Genomic DNA, 18,716 nt, shown 5'->3' on the forward strand with positions numbered 1-18,716 from the left:
GCGGGCTGCGCCTCCCGCTGATGTCTCTCTCCTGTGTTGGTCTGTGCTTCAGATCCTGGACAGTTCGTCTGACATTTCCGTGGAGAGCACAGACAGCAGCAGCACGCTGACCATCAGCAGCGGCCAGCAGGAGCACTGCGGCTGCTACTCCGTGGAGCTGAAGAACGGCTTTGGGATGCGACAGGCCGCCCTCAACCTCACCATAGTGGGTGAGAAACACCTGCAGCTACACAAACCAAAACATACAGAGTGCTGCTGCATCTGAAATTAAACACGAGTTCAATCAAAGAAAAAGAAAGAAAACTGCAGTCGACATATGACTATCAGATCAGATCAGCAAAAACATTCTTATCAGGGTCTGTGGGTAAAATAATTCCTCTCATCCTGGTAGTGGCGGCTCTCATTGTCAACTTTTCTTTTTCTTTAACAGTTGACATTTTAGAAATGAGTAAGAAAGTGTCACAGAAGCATCTGGTGACAGTGTGGCTGCAGGTTTACAAGGCTTAGGCGACATTAGCCAATCACAATCAAGATGTCGTACACAGCTTTCAGAAAATGCTTATGATTAGTTTTATGCAGGAGCCTGTGGCCGGTAGATAGAATGTGGGCCGGGCTTTGGACACTTAGGATGGCTCAGCACCTTCTCTTTGAATGTGGCGTGTGATGGTTGGACTCTGGTGCTTCTGAGAAAGGCTGGAGGTCAAAGTTATGATGAAGTCCCACTACAGCACAAACATGTGGATTTAACGTGTCTTCTAAGCAGTCTGTACTGTGGACGTGGAAAATTTTGACTTGCAGAAGATAAAGTTTTTTGATGCCGAAATTGTGGTTGTTTTAGGAACTCAATCAGAAAACTTGTCCCCGTTTGGAATGCTGTAACGTTTGTGACGGCTTTTATCGAAAAATAAAAGAAATGTAAGAATCTATTAGTTAAGAGCAAAAAATGACTTTTTTGATGTTCCCCCCTCCTCTTCAGATAAGCCTGACCCACCAGCAAAAGTCCCTGCCGCCTCAGACATCCGGCGGTCCAGCCTGACACTGTCATGGTACGGGCCAACCTACGATGGAGGCAGTGCCGTGCAGTCCTACCACTTAGAGATCTGGGATTCTGCAGAGCCGCAGTGGAAACAGTTGGTGTCCTGCAACAGCACATCCTACAATGTGCAAGTGTGTGTGTGCCCACCATCGCTGTCCTGAAACCACTGCACACTCTCCACTGAAGGGTTTAACCGGTGCCTTTGTGTCCAGAACCTTCTTCCAGATCGTCAGTACAAGTTCCGTGTCCGGGCGCAAAACATCTACGGCATCGGAGAGCCGAGCGTCGAGTCGGAACCTGTGACTGTTAGGCTGGAAGATGAAGGTGATGAAACTGGATGAAGTGATTTCAGTCACTTTTGGTGTTAAGTGATGTCAAACTGTCTTCTGTTGACTGCTCAAACAGCGTATTGTTGAGAAAACTGGATATCCTCTAATGTGCTTTAGGTTTGTTCAGGTATCTGATGGTCATTTAACGGCTGCTCATGATGATGAGACCAGTGTATTTTCTAAATCTCCTTTAAGGTTTCTGGCTTTAGAAAAGGATCGGGTTAGAACCGCCTCGTGCTGCCACTAAAAAATGAACCAAATGTCTGTGGAAAAAAAAACCTCAAAGAAAACTAATGGGAACTAAACCTTAAAAAACAAAATTAATAAAAATGACAACAAAATTCTAAAGAAACCAAACCAAGAGATTTGAGCCAAAGGCACCAATTCCCACAGTGAGACTGAGATGCAACGTTACTATTTGCTTCTTTCTTCAGAAAACCAGGAGGAGGCTGAGGCAGAGGAGGACGATGAAGGTACAAGTCAGCATCCTAAGAAAATAACATTTCCACAAACAACAGAAACATGTTAGTGGGTTTCTTTATTTGTTTGTCAGACTTGGAAAAAGAGCCTGAATACAGAGATGTGAACATTCGAACTGACATGAAAGTGAAAGAGCTGTACGACGTGGAGGAACGATTGGGGACGTAAGGCCCCGCCCACTTTTACATCAGCTGAAGTGCAGCTGGATGACCGTTTGCTAAAGTCTGGTGTATTTCTTTGCAGGGGGAAGTTTGGTCAGGTCTTCAAGCTGGTGGAGAAAGCCACAAAGAAGGTTTGGGCAGGAAAATTCATCAAGGCGTACTCAGCAAAGGAGAAGGAAAATGTCCGGCAGGAGATCAGCATCATGAACAGCCTCCATCACCCCAAACTGGTCCAATGTGTGGATGCTTTTGAGGGCAAGTCAGACATGGTCATGGTCCTGGAGATGTAGGTGTTCCTCTAACCTGCAGCATAAATGCGTAGCTGACTGAAACAAACAACTGAAATCAGTTAGACACACTTCTGCTGGTCGAACATTTAGCCACAGCCCTTAAAATCTAGAAGAACACTGGAGACTAATCTTCTGCTCAACCATGAAAGAAACTCAAGAGCGGCCATTTCTGATTGAGCACAGATTAGTATTTGTGAGTGGAAGGAAGTACACAGTTGTAGCTATACTCTGGTAAACAAGTCCCACAAATGGAAAAACAAATGTATGCTGAAATATTACCAATTGGACTGAGAGAAGAGTTTACAGTAGTTAGCTGAGCTTTAAGCACAATAACTTACAGCTTTAGCATCGAGACAGAAACTGGTCGTTGTCTGTTTTCCTCCAATGTGACATCTGCCGTGAAAGAGATACAAAAAAAACACGTATTCTCTTTTGGAATTTTGCACCTGGCAAACCACACAGAGCTTATAAACTAATAAATGTTTTGTTAAATGTTTGCCTTGCAGTCAAAAATAGGAGCTTAGTTTTGGATTCGGTCTTTGTCTTGACAGTTAGGAGTCTTCTTGGTGTTTGCAGGATCTCAGGCGGTGAGCTTTTTGAGCGGATTATCGACGAGGACTTTGAGCTGACTGAGAGAGAGGTGATCAAATACATGCTCCAGATCATTGATGGTGTCAACTTCATCCACAAGCAAGGCATCGTTCACCTCGACCTCAAACCAGAGAACATCATGTGCATCAATAAGACCGGCAGCAAAATCAAACTGATAGATTTTGGCCTCGCCAGACGACTAGGTAAGTAACCACACAAATCCCAAACTGTGTGTCACTGTCATGTGGAGGCATGAGAGTAAAAGACTGCTGTGTCAGAAATGTGGTTTATGTAAAGCTAAAAGAAAACAGTCAGAAACTACATAAACTAATCAAACATTTGACTTTGTATATATGTATATCAGGCCTCATTGATCCACATTTTCACAAGTTTTCACAGCCATTTCCAACAAAACAGCAACTACCGCTTAGCTACCAGTCAACACAAACCAGGACAAGAACACCTTTACCTAACTTCCTGTTAGGATCCATCACCATGTGATGTTTCCTTTTTGCTAGAAAACGCTGGAACCTTGAAGGTTTTGTTTGGAACTCCAGAGTTTGTGGCTCCAGAAGTGATCAACTATGAAGCCATCAGTTACCCCACTGACATGTGGAGCATAGGAGTCATCTGTTACATCCTGTAAGTACAAAGAAGCTCCGACGGTGAACCTTTGCGTTGGTTTAGATGTGGCTCAGTTTACACTACACTCTGAGGAGGATTTAAGCCATTAACTGGTAATCTCTACGTGTGAATGCTGCAGGTGGTGCAGTGGTTTGCGCTCTTACCTCACAGCAAGTCCAGGGTGAGGGACAGAAACAGAACAGCAATTTATGTGTGTGGTTTGCATGTTCTCCTCGTGCATGTGTGGGGAATCCGGCTTCCTTCCACCATCCAAAAATCAATCAAATAAATCACATAAATAGTCCGTGAGTGTGAGTGTCTGTCTGTTGCATGGGTGTGTGATTGTGGCCCTGCAACAGACTGGCGACCTATCCAGGCTTGGCCTGCAAGTGGCCGTGACCCCGAAAAGGAACAAACAGATTAGAAGATGAATGAACGCTGCCACGTTTGGAGTCTAAGCAGAGTTTCCTAGACCTCCTCCACAGAATCGTCCTCCAGTTCTGTTTGAGAAACCCCAGTGTGCTTCTGGATCAACCAAGACCAGGATATCGTGGGCCTTCCCCTTCCCCTGGTGGGATATGCCTGGAATGGTTTGCCAGGGCAGCAATCAAGAGGCATCAAGGGGGACCCAAGCCCCTCAATTGGCTTCACTAGATGTGGAGGACCAGGGAGGATGTGGGTGACTCAGTTCTTCCCATTATCTCTAAGGGGGAACCTAGACACGTTACAGAGAAAACTCCAGTGTGTGACCGTGTGTGCATGTGTGAATGGAACTGTAAAGTGCTTTGGAGCTTAATCAATGTGGAAAACGGGCGGCAGTGGCTCAGGTGGTTGAGCAGGTCGGTTCGACCCCCTCCCCAGCCAACCATCATTGTGTCCTTCCCCTCCTTGCCTCCAGCGTGGCTCCACTGGTGTGTGAATGTGTATGAATGTCCCGGTGATGGTCAGAGAGGCTGAAGGCCGTAGGTTGTGCCTAAGAGGCTTACTTTATTGTTGGCAGTCTGTACTGAAGTCTTGAGTTGGGTTTCAGAGCCTAGACTGTGCATGAAGGCAGGCCCAACTGTCGTTTCCCTACTTTCCTGTACGTGTTTATGATTTAGTTTTTATATCAGGACGTGTAATGCTGTTCTCAGTTGTGATCTGACAGCTTTTTTAGTGCACAGTAAGCGGTCTAAGTCTACTCTAAGGACTAACAGCAGCCTGCTTGTAAGGTTTTTTCCATTGAAGATGGCCGCCAGCCCTGTGTCTCAATTGTCTGTAGCAACAGTTCAAATGAATGTGGCCCATGTTTGTCTTTCCAGTTTAAGCGGGTTGTCTCCTTTCATGGGTGACAGTGACAATGAGACCCTGTCCAACGTCACCTCGGCCTCATGGGACTTTGAGGATGAAGCATTCGATGAAATCTCAGAAAATGCCAAAGACTTCATCACAAACCTGCTAAAAAAAGACATGAGGTAGGGAAAAGCTTCATCTTGTCTGTTCTCTTTATTACAAAAACATCAGGTGATAAAATGTTTTGAGTCCAGTTATTCCTCTCAGAAATGTAATGGGGTCATTACTGGAGGGTCTCTTCACTGGTGGTGGTTATATTCAGAAGTAGTTCTTAGTATGGCATTAAGCACTGGGACTCCTGAACACACAGGGCTCGGCTGACCTGCGCTCAGTGCTTTGAACACCCCTGGCTGAAGCAGGACACCAACACCATGAAAGCCAAGAAGCTCTCCAAGGAGCGGATGAAAAAGTACATCTTGAGGAGGAAATGGCAGGTAAGCAACTTGAAGGCGTGAGCTACACTCCTGTTAGCTTTAGCAGATGAACAACAACTTGTACTTTCTTCTGATAAATCAAGTCGAGCTTCTGGAAATGCAGATGTGGGTACTCTGCAGGGACTTTTGACAAAACTCAGCGACACATTTATTCTACAAACTATGTAAAAAGACTTAAAAACCATAGTGGCTGCTAAATGTTAAAGACAAACCCCAGGCTTTAAAAATGAGGGACAGGGTTCCTACATGTTTCTTTAAGCTTTTAAAGGCGTTGAATATAAAACAATTAGAATACATTTCTCAGCCTATTTAAAAAAAAAAGGTATGAAAAATAACATAATTCACAAATTCAGTCCAGACAGGCACAAGCAGCGAGCTGCCTAAGGCTTAGGTAAAACGAAGGCAACAATCATCGACAAGTAAATACTGAAAACCAAGATGTTTGGTCTGGAGCAGAGTGGCGATTGCTCCAGAAGAACACGTCTCTCATTGTCACAACATTCATCGTTCATGTCAGATGCTGCAACTCTCCATTGTTCTGTGGCAGAAAACAGGGCACGCTGTCCGGGCCATCGGCAGACTGTCATCTATGGCCATGATGGCTGGAGTCAGCGCCAAGAAGGGCTCCCCCACCGAAGGTAGAAACACAGAGAGAAGGCATGGGGGGTTCTTGGTCAAAGGCATGGGGGGTTCTTGGTCAAAGGCATGGGGGGGGTTCTTGGTCAAAGCATTCTTGTTTTGGGGGATAGCTTAACCATCCGTTGGTTTGGGTATTGGGCAACGTTACCAAATGCAGTTGTGCACCAGCTTAAAGGAAGGGGAGCTGGCTGCAGACACAAAGTAGAAATACTCCACATAACAGGTGTGGGGGTCAAGGATCCATACTTTTCACCTTTTAAATTACTACCCTGTGCCATGGTTAAGGTAACTTGACTAGTGTAGAGCAGAAAAACCCTCACAAAAGTGAAAACTTTACATAAATATTTCCCTCCTTGCCCTGCTGAGTAGCTGCACAGGCTTGCATGTTAGGCTAGCACCTATAACGGCTTAGCTAACATTAACTAATGGGTGCCAGCGTGATTCCAAAGCTTTGCCCCAGCAGCAAACACATCTGCTCCTGGGATTCATTTCCAATGTCTAAGATGCATGTTGGACTTCCCCTTAATTTTTCTCCACAGACATATGTCGTCACCCTGAACTTTCTCTTAAGGGCTTGGTGATAAACTCCAACCAACTGTGTGTTTTGTGTCAGAGGACAACCAGTTCCTGGAGTGCTTGGAGTACGAGCAGAGAGCTGAGTGTAAGCCAAGCTTCAGCAAGGTCATCAGAGATGTGGAGGTCGTGGAGGGCAGTGCCGCCCGCTTCGACTGCAAAATAGAAGGTACAGAGGATCAGTACAGCCATTAGTCTGCAGTCATTTACGCTGGCTTTAATAAAAGAGACAAGCTAACTGGTAATAATATTACTGATTGGGACACAGATACAAATGGTTAATTATTCATAATCTCAGTGTTTTCTTCACTTTGTCTTTCGAAAACAAAATAAAGTTCTATTTCAATACAAAAACTAGAAGAATAATAAAGTCTACTCTGTTTTTTAAGACTTGTATCTGATCCTTTACAGTGTTTCCCCACTTATTCGCAGTTCAATATTCGCGGATAAGCTCAGACAACTCATGGTGCTTGTATGAGACTTTTACATCTGAGGGACGTGCTGTATGAGTTTCTGAGGAAGAGGGTGGAGATGAAGAGCACACGGCCACCAAGAGCTGGTTCCACCGGTTCCTGAATCGATATGACCAAAGTTTGTGCCCCTGCATAGAGAAATAGAGTCAGCTGATTCAGAAGCTGCCAGAAAATATCCAGATACGCTGAAGATAATCTCAGAAAATAATTATCATCTGGATGAATGAATAATGGAAGAAATCGGCCTTTTTCTGAAAGAAACAACGCTCAAAACACGCTGGTGCCGGACTGACGCGCCATGCCCGACGCTCAAATCGCGCTGCAGGACGTTTCGCACTTCACTGATGAATTAGGAAGTACTGGCTCCTGGTTTTGAGGCACAGAAAGACACTCCTTATGTGGGATGTAAAGTACGCTGCAGTGCAGTCTATTGTTCTGAATCAAAAAACTCTTTATGTTGAGCAACGTTCCAATGTCAGTCTGCCTCAGAGCAGCTGTGGCTACATCAGTAGATACCATCACCACTTATAAATAAATAATGGAGATACATTGTAAGAGCTTTGAGCGTCAGGAAAAGCGCAGCTAAATCCAATCCACTATTAATATTGTTAATATGAATGTTCTTTAATAAAAATTTTACAAAGCATCAGAAATGTTTTAGTAGGGTTTTTTATGAGGAAGCATAGGTGACAGGCATTCTTGGTGGTCACGGGTGTCTCTGGTCCCTAAGCACCGCGAATACGGGGGAATACTGTACTTACCAACAATCCTATCAAACAAAATATAGTCCTGCAAATACTTGTTTTAAAACTCAAGTGTATTAAAATATTTGCATTTACTCCAAAGTGGACCAGGAGTTAACTGACCGTCTCAATGGGAGATGCTTGTTTGAATGGAAAAGCCTGTTCAGACTTCAGACTTGTACAGAGAAGGAGAGTCTGGGCTGACGGCTGACTGCTTGTTGCAGGCTATCCTGACCCGGAGGTGGTGTGGTACAAAGATGACCAGCCCATCAAAGAAACTCGGCACTTTCAGATCGACTACGACGAAGATGGAAACTGCAGTCTAATCATTTCAGAGGTCAGAGGTCAACCTAAATGCTATCATTACATTGCAAAAACTGCACGAGGAAAACTTCTTTTCTTCCAGCAAATGTATTCTTTAAGTTGTAAAAAAAAGGGCAGTGGGTGGTGTCAGACGACACTTGTCTTCAGAGTTAGAGCAGGAGGAAATGTTCTGATGCTTCTCTTGAAGTCTGCTGATATGTCTGGGCAGTTTTTGATGCGACTGTTGAGCTTCGAATGAAAGCCCTCCTTTTTTTGTGAAGTGAAGGGCAGACGACAGAAATGAATCCAAGCGTCTTTTTCCGTTCGTCTCTGGTCCTGCAGGTGTCGGGTGACGATGACGCCAAATACACAGTGAAGGCGGTTAACATCCTTGGGGAAGCAACCTGCACCGCCGAGCTGCTGGTGGAGGTGATGGCTGAAGAGGAGGAGGAGGAGGAGGAGGAGGAGTAAAGCAGGAGCTGGCGAGACTCAGCAGGAGCAGGATGGAGCTCGCTGTTCCTTAGCTTCAGTTCAGCTTCTCACAAAGAAATGCGGACCTTTAAAATGACAGACGATTGTTTTGGGGGTTGGAGGAGCAGGCGGGTGGAGCTGCACACATCCTATCTGATCAGGTCTCGTGATCCAGCATCCCTAACAATGAGAGGCATTTCCCTCCAGTCTGCTCATCTCCTCCCACCACTCTCAGCTCTTCAGTAAATCGCTTCAGATGGTCTTATAAGACTTTGTGTTTTCTTTTACCAAGAAAAAGAAATTACACCAGAAGAAAAGAGGCTTGATCAATTCACTGATGTGTTAAGCTCCACCCACCTCACAGGTATAGCCCCTCCCTCCCCACATCACTGAGCTTTCTCTTTCCTTGTCCTTTATTCTTCAAAGAAGATTAGATGTTTGTGCGTTTTCCGCCCCTCTTGGTGCCTGGAGTGATGTGTGACAGATGAGACACAGAACCGTTTCTGAAAACGCCATAAGCGGCCATCCTGGGGTTGTCAATGAGCACCACTTGAGTGTAGAAGTCATGGCTTCACGTCTTCATCCCAGACGGGTACTGCCTTGCAGCAGCGCCTCCCACGTTCAGGTAACACTGCTCTGTGGACTGTGTATCATCTTGGGAGCAGTGTGGCGGTCATGGCTGTTTCTGAGTCACGGCTGCTGACTTCAACCACGATGAAGTGAGCCTGCTCTCTGTGGGACAGAGGAGGGAGGATCAGCCATACCTCATGACAAAAACAAACCATGTGCAAATTATTCTGTGGTAACTAATGCATTGCTGTCTAATTTTTGGTAAACATCACTGGTCCAAAGACAGCAGCGTTTCTAGATTGGGAGTGAGACGCCTTTTTTTCACTGATGTCTGTCATGATCCTGCTGTCTTACAGTTCTCTAGTCAGTTCACTTCAGTTCTTGCCTTTTTTTGTGAAGCTCCATCAGGAGAAGTTAAAGTGTTGATGACAGGAGCAGGAAACGTGTAGAGCATCATTTTTATGTCTGAAAATGTTGTCATTAGGTACCGAAGGACATCCACAAACTGCAGAAAAAGACACGAAAGTTACAGTTTGACTGTAATTCAAGTCACTGCATGAACCACCTCTCTGTAAAAAAAAGGGCACTGTTGCTCTGGTTCCCTCATTTAGTCCCTGTTTGAAACATGTGTTTTGGCTGAACATGTTAAGTTCAAAGCATGTCGACCTTTCAGAGTGCACAGCTGACTTTGCAGCTCAGACATCTCCAACCATTGAAATGGGATTTTGGGGGTGTTTATGTGGACACAAGTAATAAAATAAACGCCGCATCAGAATAAAAACGCCCTGATCAGAATACTCTGACCCGATCAGAATACTCTGACCCGATCAGAATACTCTGACCCGATCAGAATACTCTGACCCGATCAGACTCGTTCGGATAAAGATTTCCTTCCGATCAAGAATGGGTGGGTGATGCTGATTGTTGATCCGGTTATGGTGCATGGAAACCGTTTCCTCTGATCGTGGATCATTACTGTTCTGGCTTTTTCGTCGTGTGTCGGCTGCTCTGCGGAGCGAGCTGTTGGACTCCGGAGAACCGTGTCTCTGAGCAGAGGAGCGGCTTCAGGAAGGTGCACATGCTCTGCAGGCGGCTCTTGGGTGTGGAAAATCGGCTCCAGACAGTCCTACCAATCGTGTCCAGAAAAAATAAAGGCTGATGATTTTCGCATGTTTTTACCTGCGGCCAAGATGCACTTTGCTGAATTGCCCGGCAGTATTTTAAGTGCGTCCAAGGCTAAGAGTTGTTGTTGGTCGCTCGTATCAATCTAGCCCTAACTGTAACGCTGTCACTTCATCTGGATCCATGCAGGCCAAGAAAATGGTTCAGCACTGGCTGCACCTATTTAGAAAATTATGTGTGAATAGTCACTTAAAGAAATACTAAGCGCACGCTCAGAAGATCATCTCGCTTCATGCTAAACGCAGCCACGTTTGTTTACAACATGCCATTTGTCATTTCCAGTGTTTTAAACAGTTCTGTGCCTGTCAAAATCCTTTATTCCGATCAAATGTGTGGCGGATGTAAACATTTGTTATAATCTGAGAAAGTTTTTCAGGGCCCATTCTAATCCAATCGTTGATCCGATTCAAGACATTTTGCACTTGTGACCGCAGCTATTCATGGGAATCATTATTCTTGTCATGCCCAACAATATATTTAATCCAACTCTGGCATAAAAAAACCAACACTGCCATCTAGTGTTCGCTGGTGTTCCTACAGAACGACTCAAACCACTTGCTGAAGCCAGAGATCTTGTTTCTAGTTTTTTGGGCAACACCAGAAGCATTTTCAAGCTTTATCACGAACCAGAGCTTCTCACTCCAACAAACTCAAACATTGGTTTCCACTGATGTCTTTGACAAATTTAGACCAGTTTCATTTGTTTTATCTGTAACGGGTACACAAAACCTGTTATTGTATTACACAGAAGAATCTTTCCCATTCATGTCATTGCAAAGGTATGAACATTCTGATACCAATACAGTATCTAATTCTACACTTCTTCATTTAGTTATTTGATTTTTAAGTAACAAACACTATACGGTTTTACTTATCAGCTGAACTTAGACTTCCTGCATTCGCTTTATCCAGACACTCTAGAAAAAACACAACATCATCAGCGTACAGTGAGCTTCTTTCATGTCGATTCTCTGTTTTCATCACTGTTTAATTTTTTGACTCAAAACCGTTTTGAGAAAACATTTCGCTGTGAATCTGTTTTAATCATCATTGACTGATCGGCTTTAAAGAGTTTTGTGAATTTTTTGATTGGTTTTGCACCATAAATACGTAGTGGAAAGGATTGGAAGCTTGACAGCTCCCCCTTAAAAGGGGTTTCATCAGCAGCAAATGCATTTGAGCAAAAGGTGTGTAACTAAAAATGACTTGTATCTCTGCTCCTGCCATCAAAATCCTTCAATTAGTGGCGATTTGCTGTTCTTCCTGAAAGCCCAACATATTTTCTGTACCTTCAACAAACTTCAGCTCCAGTACTATGTCCAGACTGATTGTGGCCACTAAAACCAGAAATAAATTGTTTTCGCCATTTCAAAATTCATAATCAGGACTTTCAGTTGATTTTTTTATTGCTATCAAGCTGATATTGTTTGCTGTTTTCAACAATCTCTCTGTCCAAAACTGGAGCCTGTTTGCTCAGATGCTGGACAGAAAGGAGAAGGAAACAAGAGACTCAAACTAAAGTCAATCAAAATCACCTTCATGTATTTATTTATTTATGTTTTGTCAGCGTGATCTGGAAAAACGTTCATCAATTCTTTTCTAATCTGTGGTGTGTGTTTTTTCAAAGCTGGAGTTTTCAGTTGTTGAACCAAACGGTTTTGTGTCGCACCTGTAAATGTGTGCAGATCACTAACCAGCCGAGCGGCACCAGAGAAAGCCTTTGAGGAGAATGTCATGCAGACAAATGCAGACACATTCATCTGCCTTGCCAAGTGAGCCTTAAACAGACTATGAAGAGCACTGGGTCAACAGCTTTTTCTCTGATGCCTTAGAGTTTATTTTAGCATGTACCATCCCTTGGATGACGGTGATTATGCTAACTATGAGAAGATCACTGTTGACTCTGAGCATCAGAGTGAATCCCGCCAACATTTAGAAGCACTTTGTGATGTAAAGTGTAGTTTTCAGTCTTTAACTCCCAGTTGTCAGCAAAAAACAGCAGAATCACAGAGTTTCCCAAAGAGTCTGTGGCAGAAACCGTGAGGTAAAATGTTGTGAATTTTCCAACCGAGTGTTTGTGCTTCAGTCTAGTGGCTCCAAACTGGCTGATGTTTCCAACCTGAAGCCACACAGCATTTCTTGTGAATTCAGAGTGGGTCTTGTGTGTTTCACGTACTCTGTGTTAGGTTGGTGTGCTCAATGACCATGCTTTTTCTTTTCAACAGTTTTTTTTGTTCAATGTATTTAAAGCACAGATTTATAATTATTGTGAGCATCCGTTTTTTTTTCTCAAAGTCTTGCTGCACTTCATCCTGTCCAGTTATCCATCCGTGTTTAAAGATGGGCTCACCCCTTGACTATTTGTTTTCTTTTTGTATTAAGTGTATGTAGATTTTTTTTGTCAAATATTTATAAATATATGAGTTTGATGAACGGCAAACTGAGTTTATGAGACCTCTATCGTTCTTCTTACACACAGAAGCCAAATAAAGTTTTATCACAAAGAGTCCTGATGATGTGTGTGAAATGCAGACAGCAGTGTTGAAACACCTGGGGCCTCATTTATAAAACTTTGCGTAGGATTTGCGTCAGAAGTGGCGTACGGATGAAACATAGGACGTGCGTACGCACAGAAATATTCGGATTTATAAAACCGTGCACACGCACATCCTACGCATCTTTCCCTTAATAAATCACAACCGATTCTAAATGCAGCGCAGCTTTTGCGGCTTCATGACACGCCCATAGTTGCCCATAAATAGTCCGTGAAACGCCCACAAATGAATATTCATTGATTGGGAAACCATGGCAAACACAGAGAGAAAATCAAAACAACGTAACTTCACTCAATGTGAAGTAGAAGTTATCGTTGGCGAGGTGGAAAAGAGGAGAAAAGTGTTGTTTGGAGGGCACAGTGTGGGCATTACTAATGCCAAAAAGGCACGTGAGTGGCAAACGGTGGCAGACGCTGTAAATGCTGCAGCCTCACAACCTCGGACCGTGGCCGAAATAAAAAAGAAATGGTCGGACATCAAAGTCGAGGCAAAAAAACCTCTGGCGCTGCATCGCCAGAGTGTGTCTGCCACGGGGGGGGGACACCGGAGCTGAACCCTCTTGATGAGAGACAAGCGGCAAGAATTGGGGAATCCTTTAGTGGAGTGGTGACTGAGGCGCAGGGGGACGCCGACGCGCCAGATGCACCGGGTGACACCCCCCCAAAAGCCCGCAGAGGAAGTCGGAACCGGCTCATAAGCCACTCGTCCTCGTTTGCCAGCAAGTCTTCTTGCTGTCTAAAGATACGTTCACTCCGAATTCTTCCATTTGCCACATCTTCTATGAGCGCAAGATCAGCCATTGTGCGTCATTACGCATTGTGATGGGGCATTTTATTTCCCTCCATTTAATTACATCTGAAAAGCTACAGATGTCGGGAATAATCGACGTGGAAATGGGAAATTGATCAGCGCAAATGTAATTTCTTGTTGCTTTCTGAATGGTTGAGACATACGCCATACATTGTTTATCAAAAATAAAACAAACTAAAGGCATATGCATGAATACCATAATTCTGTAGCTTATGGAGAAATGTTTTAATATGAAAACAACTTTCCCCAGTGGACAATTAGTGCGTCTGTCCGTCCGTCCGAACGCCCGCACCTATATCTGCTCCGCCAGACGGACACATTGACGAGAATATCAGTTTTGTACATTATTTCGTTCTGTTAACTATATTATTTATGAGGATGAATTGCACAACATGCCAATATTGCAGAACATATTTCACTTTTCTTTCTGCAAATAAGTGTTCATTTGAATTTCTGTTGTAATTTTCGTTTGATCTTTTTTGTTTGTTTCACTGCTGATCGATCAAACGGATGTTGGTGTAGCTGTTAATTGTCAGACTTGCTTTGTGAAGTCTTCATGTTATTTATGAGAGGCAGTATTGTCATTTTCACTTTCACGTGTTTGTTCCATCTGCCGACGGCGTCACCGTTTCTCATTTCACCCGTTTTTGTGCGTACGCCTGGGTCAGAGCGTGAAGGACCGCACATTTTCCCCTCAAGTTTGCTTTTTATAAATCTCAACTATTGCGTAGAGAGTGGCGTACGCCTTCTTTTGTGCGTACGCAACGTTTATGAATGAGGCCCCAGATCATTGTAGTTGTCGTGCATGGTGATATGTTCTGACCGTAATTCCACTATTGGGTTGAATGCTATAAAACCTTCAATCATTGTTTTCCTGTTTCTCTTTCTTTATTCTAGTATCTTTGGCCATTTTTTCCGCTTAACTCCTACAATTTTTCATCTATTTTAACCATTCAACTATTCAAATATTCAGCTCTTTCCAGCTACAACTTTTGGACTTTCAAATCCTTGAACTTTTCCAGATATTCCAGGATTTTGGCCTCCGTTGAAAAACATGAGGGATCCTTGGTGCAGAAGCTCACTGGTTCGATACCCGGCTCTGGCATTTATCACAAAAATATGTTTTTTGTTATTGTGCTGTTTTAACTTTATTTATGGTTAACTTTGATCTTTTTTTAATTCATTTATTTATTTTCCAATGATTCCCCTTTACGCTTCCTTTTCATTCAGCGATACAGCATCAACCCATATTTTCTTCTGGAGATGCAGCTCCTTCTAGTTACAGAGAAATATGACAAAATCTAAAAAAACGACATGATGAATCTGTGGAAAAGAACGTAGATGTGTTTTTTTTTAGACAGGCAATGCTAATATAAAAAGATAATTTAGAACATTCCAGGAACATTCCAGTCCAGTAGGTGGCGGCAAACCTCAAACCGCCAGTAAAACGCCAGAAGAAGAAGAAGAAGCCGCCGCCAACATGGCGACCCTCCAGCTGCTGCGGGGCGCAGAGATGCTGAAGCAGGGCGCGGAGGGCCGCGTCTACCGGGCCGAGTTCCTGGGAAAACCCGCCGTGATCAAACAACGGTTTCCGAAACGCTACCGACACCCAGAGCTGGATGAAAAACTGACGCACCGCAGAACCATGCAGGAGGTCCGCAGCATCGCCCGCTGCCGGAGAGCAGGTGAGTCCCGCCGCCGCCGCGGTGCCGATCCCCGGCTTCAGACGCCTCTGCTTCCCCCAGGCGGAGGCCACTGCAGCCTAGGACCGTCCAGGACGTCCTGCTCTCTAGTTCACCACGAAAAGCTCCACGAGGCCTCGCGGGGTTTGTCCACGCACGAGGCGAAAGGTTCTGTCTGCTCAATCCGGGTCAGCATTAACCCTTTGTGGTCCTGGACCGCTTTAACAATTTGTAGAACTTTACAATTTCCTGGAATAATTCACCTTTAACACAGTTTGGTTTAGCAAAAGCAACAAAGTTTTTACTTTATTTTACTACACAACTGCACAGGACACCTGAGCGGTAGAAAAACACAAAGCAGAGTTGGAAATGTTGTCATTTTTTAACTGCAGAATGAACAAATTGTTTTTTGTTAACAAGAAAAAATTATAAACCCAAGAATTCCATGTCAGAACATTCGTAAACTACAGTCACACATCTTAAAATGCAACCGTGTGACGACCTGTGTGCAACTTATTCAGGTAATTCAGATTGGATGTCTCAGTTAATTTACTAAAAATATCTCTAGTTTCCCAGGTTATTTTGTGGCTGCCAACTCTCACGCCACACCTTTTTCTCACGCTAGACGGCAGTTGACGTTACTTATTTCCTGTTGATTTTTTTCTTATTCCTAAACTTAATGGAGAGACACAAACAATGTTTTTATTATTATATTAGCTCTGACTGCCGGAGACACTACGCTGGTCACTTTAGCCTAAGTCACTTCACAGGCCGTGGCTCTCTGGTTGTCTGGGTCCACAGGTGAGCGCAGGTGTGGCGTTCACTTCCACTGAGGCTCGTTCGGCCACTTCAAGGACGTCAGGAGAATGAAACGTGCGATTGTTTGATGCGCGTGTCCTAAATGTCTCATGAAGTCTTTGTAAGGATACGCAGCACTCCTGTCCTCCTGATACACTCAGGATTTATCGTTTCTAGCAGCCAGGCTGCGCTCCAACAGCCTGCACCTTTATGGCAAGCCAAAAGGGTCAAAATCTGTCATGAAAAGCAGCGAAAATAATGATTGTCTCGACTGGAGTTGGTGTTTCTTTTTTTGCTCTTCCTTTCCTCTCTTCCTTTTTTGGTTTTACCAGTATGTGCAGCATTAAGGCAAAAAAAAAAAAAAAAAAAAAAGAGACGTTTGTGTTTTCCTGCTGAAAAACGCCGCCATGAGACGAGAGGTTTCAGTCCGTCTCCTGTAGTCTGGACCAAAGATTCAGAGCTGCTGAGAAAACGAGGACAGATTCACTGAAGGGGAGCAGATGGACAGAAAATGCCCCCCCCCCCCCCCCCCCCCCCGATTCTGTCTCTAGTTGATTCATTTTTACATGAAATCAGAACAAAAACAGCCTAAAAACAGGATAAAAGATGCCGTTCAAAATCTACATCTTCTTATTTCAACGTTTTGTTGATGTTGTATTTTTTACGATGCGCATAATTCATTTTCACTGGGCACTAGGGGTGTTTTAAGTATGGGGTGGGGAGGGGGGGCATTTTTGTTCAGACGGTGAGAACAAAGAATTGCGAACAGAAGACGGGTTTTTTTCTTCCCTCAGTGTGAAGAGCAGAGGATCCGTTTTATCCAAGTTCTAAGAAATACATTTGATTAAAAGAGGAACATTTTGCATTTAAATGTTCTCATTTATTTAGGATTAAACCACGGTCCGGGTGAACACTCCATTCTGATCGCCTGCTGGGTGTGGACTAAAAAGTGAGAATCTAAAAAAGTAGTTCCAGCTGAAATGTTCTGTATCACTCCGCTGGCTTCTTTAAAACAAACGTAATCTTCATCGTCTGGACAAAGACGAGCGGCAAGAGGAGAGCTTTCCCTCTGAACTGATGCTTTATTGTTTAAAAAGTGATCCAAACTGAAAAAATAACAAGAGTAAAGGACTAAAAACTGGTTGAACATTTATTTCTTTTGCAGGTGACCATAGTATAAGCGGGTTGATGACCTTGGAAGTGTGCTTTATCAGAAATGAATGCACTTCATGGAAGCAACCGGACGGTTGCTTCCATGAAGTGCATTCATTTCTGATAAAGCACACTTCATCTTCCATTAATCCTTCCATAACCAACTCAAGTCGTCTCTATCCTATCATTTACAGACAGGATCAAGGCAAACTGTGATATTTACTTGGCCTCTGACCTTTTGCAGCGTCCGGTCAAAGACTTGTTTCTCCTCCACAGGCATCTCCACCCCCGTCGTCTACTTTGTGGATTACAGTTGCAGCTGTATTTTCCTGGAGGAAATAGTTGACTCTCAGACTGTGCGGGACTTCATCGCATCCGCCCGGCGGTCGTCCTCGCGGTCGGACCAAGAGCTGCAGCGGCTGGCTGAGCTCACGGGGCGGATCTTAGCCAAAATGCACGACGAAGACGTGATCCACGGAGACCTGACCACCTCCAACATGCTGCTGCGACGCAGCGCCGACAGCTCGGAGCTTGAGTTGGTCCTCATCGACTTTGGCCTGAGCTACATTTCGGCTCTAGCTGAAGATAAAGGGGTGGACCTTTATGTTCTGGAGAAGGCGTTCCTCAGCACCCATCCCAACACGGAGCCGCTCTTCCAGCAGCTGCTCGGCAGCTACTCGGCTTCCTCCAAAAAGTCATCGGCAGTCATCAAAAAGCTGGAAGAGGTTCGGCTCCGAGGCAGGAAGAGGTCCATGGTGGGATGAATGTTGACTGGAGCTTCATGGGACTTATGGCTGTCGTGGTTAATAAAGAAATGAGACTCTGAAGCTTTGTCTGGAAAGATTTCTGTTGATCAGAGTTACTAGTATGGCGGCGCTCTAGACTGCGTCTGTTTTGATCTCACGCGCCGCTAGATTTTTCAGTGGTGCACCAAAAAATATAAAATCCTTGGTGCGTCCAGCCTTTCTGGAAAAAAAAAGAGAAGAAAAGACAAAAAGCAGGAAAAGTTACTGCTGCTATCAAAGAACATTTGAATTCGTACCTAAGAAGAGATTCTGATGCGGCTCTTTACTGATCACAAAACTTTATACATTTTTTCTAAGTAAACATTTCCGCTCAGTGAAGCACCAACTTTTTCTTATTAATATTGTAGACTTGTTTCCAATGAAGGACCTTTTGTTTACCAGTTAATCTTTTTCAAGTCCTTAATGCAGAAATTGACAGCGATTAAAAAGCAAATGGAGTTTTTGAAAGCGCAGAGTAGAAGAGGCGGCTGCACCGACCTTCCATGGTGGTGCGCCTAAGAAAAGGAAACGGCAGCGGAGAGAATCTCTAGTCTACTGCTCTGCATGCGGTCAAATCAGGATCAGCTTCAATTGAATAAAAACAGTTTGTTCATTTGAACAGCACTACTGTAGTTTAGACTGTTAAGTTTCTCCATTACCTATTGAATTCTGTGACTTTATGTTCTTTAGGATTCATGTTTAT

The 18,716-nt window shown here is 44.1% G+C and overlaps 2 protein-coding genes across 3 annotated transcripts in view; both read left to right on the forward strand.

The window, feature by feature from the left end:
• The window catches only part of mylkb (myosin light chain kinase b), a 32,289-nt gene extending 19,552 nt beyond the window's left edge, over positions 1-12,737 (forward strand). For both annotated transcript variants that reach the window (XM_004086895.5, XM_078939056.1), the window contains 14 exons: positions 53-209; positions 977-1,167; positions 1,249-1,360; positions 1,800-1,838; positions 1,919-2,009; positions 2,089-2,292; positions 2,873-3,090; positions 3,406-3,529; positions 4,813-4,965; positions 5,154-5,277; positions 5,825-5,915; positions 6,530-6,658; positions 7,930-8,042; positions 8,351-12,737. In XM_004086895.5, the coding sequence (XP_004086943.1) occupies positions 53-209; positions 977-1,167; positions 1,249-1,360; positions 1,800-1,838; positions 1,919-2,009; positions 2,089-2,292; positions 2,873-3,090; positions 3,406-3,529; positions 4,813-4,965; positions 5,154-5,277; positions 5,825-5,915; positions 6,530-6,658; positions 7,930-8,042; positions 8,351-8,479 (1,875 nt within the window). In that variant the 3' untranslated portion in view covers positions 8,480-12,737. The remainder of the gene's footprint in view (positions 1-52; positions 210-976; positions 1,168-1,248; positions 1,361-1,799; positions 1,839-1,918; positions 2,010-2,088; positions 2,293-2,872; positions 3,091-3,405; positions 3,530-4,812; positions 4,966-5,153; positions 5,278-5,824; positions 5,916-6,529; positions 6,659-7,929; positions 8,043-8,350) is intronic.
• A 2,267-nt stretch (positions 12,738-15,004) lies between these two features.
• tp53rk (TP53 regulating kinase) lies at positions 15,005-18,055 on the forward strand. Its single transcript, XM_004086892.4, has 2 exons — positions 15,005-15,281; positions 17,505-18,055. Exons 1-2 carry the CDS (start codon positions 15,077-15,079, stop codon positions 17,990-17,992), a joined length of 693 nt encoding a protein of 230 aa, XP_004086940.1. The 5' UTR covers positions 15,005-15,076; the 3' UTR covers positions 17,993-18,055.
• Positions 18,056-18,716: the final 661 nt, after the last annotated feature.

Source organism: Oryzias latipes, chromosome 21 (assembly GCF_053564925.1).
Source record: "Oryzias latipes strain Hd-rR chromosome 21, Olatipes_Hd-rR_3.1".
NCBI classification, from domain to species: domain Eukaryota; kingdom Metazoa; phylum Chordata; class Actinopteri; order Beloniformes; family Adrianichthyidae; genus Oryzias; species Oryzias latipes.

What these genes read in the sequence shown, in the direction of transcription:
- tp53rk (XM_004086892.4), top strand. Translation starts at nt 15,077, where the DNA reads ATGGCGACCCTCCAGCTGCTGCGGGGCGCAGAGATGCTGAAGCAGGGC. An exon ending in CGCCCGCTGCCGGAGAGCAG is followed by an intron (nt 15,282 to 17,504) that starts GTGAGTCCCGCC and finishes TCTCCTCCACAG; the next exon opens with GCATCTCCACCCCCGTCGTC.